This window comes from Eleutherodactylus coqui, chromosome 5 (assembly GCF_035609145.1).
Source record: "Eleutherodactylus coqui strain aEleCoq1 chromosome 5, aEleCoq1.hap1, whole genome shotgun sequence".
Classification (NCBI taxonomy): Eukaryota; Metazoa; Chordata; class Amphibia; order Anura; family Eleutherodactylidae; genus Eleutherodactylus; species Eleutherodactylus coqui.
Window position 1 is genome coordinate 14,365,095 of NC_089841.1, and position 7,275 is coordinate 14,372,369.

The window sequence follows — 7,275 nt, forward strand, 5'->3', positions numbered from 1 at the left end:
GGTGCTGGCTCTGCATGAATATTTTTTATCGCCACAGAGAAGGAAGCCTTTTGAATTTCTCTCTGTCCCCCACCCCCCAAGTTCTTTTTTTCTGGTGGGGTCGAGTGAGTGCCACGGTTCTTTTTTGCTAATTATTGTGCAGGAACTATCTTGTCATTTGTTATGTGTATTGCACAGCTGCCGTGGATGAAGAGTTGGTGTCTGAATGTATCCGTGTCATGTGGTATGTTTGAAGTCTATAAATATGAGTTGTTGGGTGTGACAAGAGGCTTCTAGTTCTTCTTCAGAGATTGTTCATCTGTTCTTCTGAGTGCCAGCCACATGGGGGTACCTTCAACCCTCATGTGGTGAATAGAATGAAAGGGGAAGAAAGGTATCTTCAGGACATCAATGTGAAGAGCCAGTATTGAGTGAGGAGAGAGTGAGTAGAAAGATGAACCCAGACCACCGTGCAGAGGTACTGTGTCCAGAAATTATCTGTGTAGCGTTTGCCCCTTCCCTTTTTCCAGGAGTGGTCCCAGACAGATAACTAGGACTGTCGGAGCGGTGTCATCCTGAGTATACCCCTTCCAGGAGCGGTTCTGTACAAGTCTTAGAGATTATAGGACCAGCATCATCCTGTGTTCTTCCTAGACCGTTTTCTCTGTATTGCCTGCACTGGTGTACTACTGTATCTTGTGAAGTGTTCCAATTACTTAAAGTAAAGTTTTTCCAGGCCATGACTCTTCCCAGGGACTGAGGTACTAAAAAGTTTAGTGTGGGGACTCTGCTTATTATATATGATGTTCTATACCAGTGGGAAAGGAACAGTAGCATCCCCCGTGACAACCTCAAAATCTCAGTAAATGTTTATTGGCTATACCTATCCTAGAGGTGTCTGGAAGCGGCCTGATGGCACTTGGGCCGAGGTCATGTGTAGCCCTCCGATAAGGAAACTGATGAGTGCTGCCATGACCCGTGACAGTTTTAGCCTCCCAGCTCCTCCTCGTAGACCTCATGTCCCGAGTAGACCGTGCGGGTCACCACACTCCTTTATTTTCCCTAGAGACAAGCAGCGGATGTGTCTGGTAGAAGCTGATCTCCTCCACTGAGACAACATGCAGCGTGTCTAGCCATGCCGGATATACATGTGTATGAGGATCCTGAGGGGTCATTGAGCCGCCATGTAATATCTGTCTGGCTTCTAGACTGGCAGCTATGTGGCTCAGATAACTACTCCTGTCAGGTCATTATGCCATAAAACCTTCCACACGACTTCTCCAACCGGCTGCTGACTTTTACAATATTTGTCTCACAGCTTTTGTATGAGGATGAAGATCTGACCAACATAAATACTACAGAGCTAAATATTGTGGTCAAAGAGGAGTTTGAAGAGGAGATTCCTATAGATAACCTCTCAGGTGAGTAGTAACCACTACATACAGCAGAGAAGAGTCACAGATTCTCCTCGGTCACTGGCTGCAGATAGTTATGTAGATTTATAAGCTCTGGGATCTGTCAGATTTTCCGCTGTATATTCCCCCATTCAGCCAAAGTACAAACTAAATATGGCTGACAATGTGATCTGTTATAGGAGATAACACAGGATGAGCATTTATAATATGGATGGGGAATATATGTGTGAGTCTTTCTTCATCATCTGCTGTCAGTACTAATTGGGGAAAAGTGCCTAAGTTTCGGAGTTCAGAACCAATAGACTCCTATTGTTAAGGACCCTTACACATGACCGGTCATATTAACCTTTCAAGCCTTGGGTTCCAAATTAGTTCGTACCTGGATGCATCAGGGAGGCCAAAAACTACACAAAGATAGTTAAATGGTTCCCACAGATACGTAGAGTTGAGCCGCGGCAGATATACAGCTCACTCTGCTTAAGGCGTGCGTACACTGAATCTTTATTCACTTTGGTATAGTTCTAATACAGGAAAGGAATACGTCATTAGTCATAGGGTTAATCTTATTGGGTTAGAAAAACATCAAGAATCATGTATTGTTCAACAATCAGCGTAGTGAGAATATATATGTGAAATGTCCTTCAAATGATTATTCCTCCCTTGTGAGTTTGGATGATCGCAGCGTCTTATCAGCACGATTTGCTCTTTTCCCAAAGCTCAGGACGTGGGGGAGTCTCTTCTGATAGCGACTGTACCAGGCAAATGTTCTCGGATGAATAGAAAAAAAAAATCATTAGACATTGCACCGAAGCTCATGCTCTAAAGTTATTTCTGCTTGAATTATTGTTTCACTACGCACAAGCTTATTTACATCTTATAATGCTCCATTTTGTATCTAGCGGCCATTTTGAGACAGATTCTTCCATTTTATGGACCTGTACCTTCTCACTATCACATTACTATGTGCTAACACAATAGACCATGGAGACATAGACCTAGATAACAGAAGATTCTTTGGAGGTTTGAAGGTTACTGCTGTGAGTGTCAGGACTTCTGCTCAAAAGGGACTTGAAGAAAACCATGTGATGCTTTATATGAGTTCTTTAGGGAAAAACAGCAACTAATCTTGGGGCAGAAATGGCCAAACTCAGTCTGTATGGAAGATACTATTTATGTAGCCATCCTGAAGGGAAAGGAACCCAAGGCTTGTGGAGGACTCTTCTGTGAGTGTTTTTGCAGGACCCTTTAATAGATCCCCCAGGGCCCCCATATTATTGCTAGCAGTGACAGTTAGTTACTTATAAGACCAGATTCAGATTTGCAGATTTGCTTTTTTTTTTTGCAAATATTTCGATCAACATCAGGAATAGAAGGAAACCTATAAAGAACGTGTACTTCATTATAACAGAAGACGCATCTGCTAATCTGGTATCTGGGCTGAAGGCTTCGTTTGTAGACTCTGGTATAGATCCGGCACCAAATAATGGACAATATACTGTAGCATACTGCACTGTCTTGTCCAGGACATATCAGCGGGCATGGCATGCCTGAAGCCAGATGGACCACATTGTAGGCAGTTATAATGCCATGTGATAGATGTGGCACTCTTGTGTTTTCTGTTAAGCTTCTAGTATGGAGCTAAACAACGTATGGCGGCAGCACTAGTGTGTGTACTAATCCGGCCTTACACTTGCTCCACCGCCATGACTTCTTTATACATGACCATACTGCTCCCCTCTGTGATAAAGTACATGTAGCAGTCAGGAGTGTGTGAGACGGACACCACCTAATAGCACTGACTCAGAGGGACCTTTATGGTTCCCCACTGAGCATTTACTAGAAGAGTGGTGACAGGTACACTGATACATGACCCTGTGAAGATGGGGGCTTCACCACAGAAGGGGGAACTGCAAGAGAACAGCCTGGTAGGCCGGACATCATGATCTGCTGGTCCACGCTCTGAGCTCCACTGATAGACTGGGATGCCATTGCTGTTTTTAGTGAGTTAATAACTGAGTTTTGCCACCTGACTTGTAGTTGGTATTGAAATGTTTCTCAACAAATCTAATCCTCTTTATATAGCGCATGCATATTCTGCAGCACTCTACATCACTCGACATTTTGGGTTCTATTTGGGCTTTCAATTTTTAAATTTACCTAATAGCATGTTTTTTTTAAATATGGGAATAAACCCATACAAACTCCATGCAGATGTTGTCCATAGTCAGATTTGAACCCAGGACCCCAGTGCTACAAGGCAACAGTGTTAACCATGAAGCTACTGTGCTGTTTAATAATATCAATATAACTTGCGAAATAGTAAAATCCGCTCTATTCTTGGCAGATGCTGGTATCTGGAGCTCAGAAGGACATCTGATGTCTGCAGATTGTAAAGTAGAAGATTCTCATATCACACAAGATCTATATGAAGAACCTGCTATTATACCAGATATCCTCTCAGCCCTTTACAGCAATGATCCATCATCTGATCCTCTTATACAGTTCCCATCTTCTGATTTATCACAGACTCATCAGCAGAAGAAAGATCACAGAAGGGGAGAGCATCAAAGAGCTCACTCAGGGGAGAAGCCATATTCATGTCCAGAATGTGGGAAATGTTTTATAGACAAATCACGTCTTGTTAAGCATCAGAGAACTCACACAGGGGAGAAGCCATTTTCATGTTCAGAATGTGGGAAATGTTATACTCAGATTTCAAGTCTTGCTATACATGAGAGAATTCACATAGGGCAGAAGCCATTTTCATGTTCAGTATGTGGGAAATGTTTTACTGTAAAATCAAGTCTTGTTGCACATGAGAGAATTCATGCAGGGGAGAAGCCATTTTCATGTTCAGAATGTGGGAAATGTTTTACGGAGAAATCAAATCTTATTAAACATCAGAAAATTCACACAGGGGTGAAGCCATTTTCATGTTCAGAATGTGGAAAATCTTTTCTAGACAAATCTTATTTTGTTAAACATCAGAGAACTCATACAGGGGTGAAGCCATTTTCATGTTCAGAATGTGGGAAATGTTTTAGAGCAAAAGAAAATCTTGAAACACATCAGAAACTTCACACAGGAGATAAGCAATTTTCTTGTACAGAATGTGGTAAATGTTTTACAGTGAAATCATATCTTGTTAGACATCAGAGAATTCACACAGGGCAGAAGCCATTTTCATGTTCAGAATGTGGGAAATGTTTTACAATGAAATCAAGTCTTGTTATGCATAAGAGAATTCACGCAGGAGAGAAGCCATTTTCATGTTCAGAATGTGGGAAATGTTTTACAAAGAAATCAAATCTTGATAAACATCAGAGAAGGCACTCAGGAGAGAAGCCATTTTCATGTTCAGAATGTGGAAAATCTTTTATAGACAAATCCTGTTTTGTTAAACATCAGAGAACTCATACAGGGGTGAAGCCATTTTCATGTTCAGAATGTGGGAAGTGTTTTAGAGCGAAAGCAAATCTTGTAACACATCAGAGAATTCACTTAGGAGAGAAGCCATTTTCATGTGCAGAATGTGGGAAATGTTTTACATTGAAATCATATCTTGTAAGACATCAGAGAACTCACACAGGGGAGAAGCCGTTTTCATGTTCAGAATGTGGGAAATGTTTTACAGTGAAAGCAAGTCTTGTTATGCATAAGAGACTTCATGCAGGAGAGAAGCCATTTTCATGTTCAGAATGTGGAAAATGTTTTACAGAGAAATCAAACCTTGTTAAACATCAGAGAACTCACACAGGGGAGAAGCCATTTTCATGTTTAGAATGTGGGAAATGTTTTATTCACAAAACAAATTTTGTAAGACATGAGAGAAGTCACACACGGAAGTAGCCATTTTGTTTAACTCATGTTATTTACAAATTGTAAAACAAAAGTGAGATCTTCTGCAGGAGATAGGGGTGTATAGTTGGAGCAGTAAATGATGATGATTTTCGCACAATTGCCACTAAACGTCTGATATCCAAAGAGCAAATACAATTCTGATAACCCACCATATAATGCCCCGTAGCTTTCCTATTAACCTCTTACTAAGTCTATTTTGGGGTTAAAGACCTAAGTGGTTATTGTGGCATTGCAAAAGTCATAACTCATTGACAGCCACAAGAGGGCTTGCATATTTTTGGACTTTTTAATGGCAGCAATCTGGGTAAATAGCCTGTGTTAATGAAGTTTTTAAGGGGAGATGGTAGAAAAACCCTTCAGAAATGTCACCATTGTTTTTGGCATTTATTTTAATGGCATTCACTATTCAGTAAAAATAAGTATCTTACTTTGAATTGCATAATTACTGAGGTACCATAAAGGGAAATATAAAAACTTACAGTTTTTATATTTCCCTTTATGTGATACATTTAGGTTAGTGTAGGGACTCCCAAAACGCGAGGAGCCATTACTGTGATTCCAAGCTTACATAGATTTTGAAAAAAAAATTTTCTACTTCTGAACAATAACATATTTTAAAAGTAAACAATTGAATATGTATCACTGCATTCTAAGATCAATAAACTTTTTATTTTTCAAGGACACTAAGCTATATGAGGTCTTGTTTTATGTGAGGAGAGTTGTAGTTTTGTTGGTACCAGTTTGAGGTACGTGGGACTTTTGGAGAGCTTTTTATTGCAATCTTTGGGGAGATAAATAAAGGAAAAATAGCAATTCTGCCGTTAGTTGTACTATTATTCTTACAGCGTTCACCCTGCGCGATAAATAACTAAATATTTCTTTATACTGGGTTATAATTTTACACATTTCCTTGGTATTTTATCCAAGCCGGATTTTTTTTTTCTTTAAACTCAACTTATGTAATCTTTTTGGATGCTATTTTTTTTTTAGTCCCTTCAGGGGACATGAGGTTGTGATAATACATTGAATTACTTATGCGGTGCATTCTACCAAGCCTATGACAGCAGCCTATTAGACTCCACTGAAGGCGGAGTCTAATAGGTTGAGCTACTTCCGTCTGTCACGGGAACCCATTGGTACCTTGTGATCGCACTGTGGGGGGCTGATGGCTGACAGAATGGTCCCCCACCCCCTGCTTACATGCTACAGTTGTTGGTGACTGCGGCATGTAAGGGGTTTCACTAGCAAGATCCGAAGGCTCTCTGCTACTGCCTGTTAAAGCCGGAGTCTGGCCAGCAATTGACAGTCAAGCCACTGCCTTAAAAAGATGTATGAGCAAATTAAAAGCCCTTTAGTGAGGTCAGTAAAAAGGCGTATTGGCTGTCACTAAGGGGTTAATATAAAACCATCTCTGAACTTGTTAATAATCATTATTAAACATTTGCTTTTGAAACATAGCTGCTTGTTTTGTGTTTGCGCCAATCTTTCTTCATCAGTTCGATGTTAGGATGTTGCCTGAGATCCGATGGACTGGAGGGAGGGCTGGCAGGCAGTTGGTATACAGTGAGGAGAGGATCACACTGCGGATCCCAGACTTTGTGGAGTTTAGGACCCTTTATTTTCCAAGAGCCTCCTTTCATTCTCCTGTGATCAGGGCTTCCATCTATCTTTCACTCGCAGGTATCAACTAATCTGTAGCAAAACCTTCAATAAAACGGATGGACTTGTATCAGGGAATTGAGCGATCCCAGCATGATGCCATTGTAGAAACCTTTACAAACTTGTACAAGTCATCTCCTGTTATGCCGTTTGCCGATGATACCAGGGTTCCCATCGCATATAGATGTTCCAGAGAGCTGATAGCCCTTTCTTTCCAGAGGCTTGTATCTTATAAATGCAGAAATCTCTTATTATTCCACAAAAGTGTTTCTGCAGAAGATCAGTAATGCTAGCAATATTTTCTATTAATTTCTATACTTGTGCTGATAACCTATGGATAAGCAGACGTCGGGGATTTAGG

General features: G+C 40.7%; 1 protein-coding gene across 1 annotated transcript; it reads left to right on the forward strand.

Annotated features, from left to right (window-relative positions):
- The first annotated feature begins 1,114 nt into the window (after positions 1-1,114).
- Positions 1,115-5,243, forward strand: LOC136628704 (oocyte zinc finger protein XlCOF6-like). The gene is made up of 5 exons (XM_066604807.1): positions 1,115-1,225; positions 1,298-1,400; positions 3,739-4,166; positions 4,215-4,564; positions 4,637-5,243. The coding sequence occupies exons 1-5, from the start codon at positions 1,115-1,117 to the stop codon at positions 5,241-5,243; spliced, it is 1,599 nt and encodes a 532-aa protein (XP_066460904.1).
- Positions 5,244-7,275: the final 2,032 nt, after the last annotated feature.

What these genes read in the sequence shown, in the direction of transcription:
- LOC136628704 (XM_066604807.1), top strand. Translation starts at nt 1,115, where the DNA reads ATGCCGGATATACATGTGTATGAGGATCCTGAGGGGTCATTGAGCCGC. An exon ending in AGAAGCCATTTTCATGTTCA is followed by an intron (nt 4,167 to 4,214) that starts GTATGTGGGAAA and finishes GTTGCACATGAG; the next exon opens with AGAATTCATGCAGGGGAGAA. An exon ending in CATCAGAGAATTCACACAGG is followed by an intron (nt 4,565 to 4,636) that starts GCAGAAGCCATT and finishes TATGCATAAGAG; the next exon opens with AATTCACGCAGGAGAGAAGC.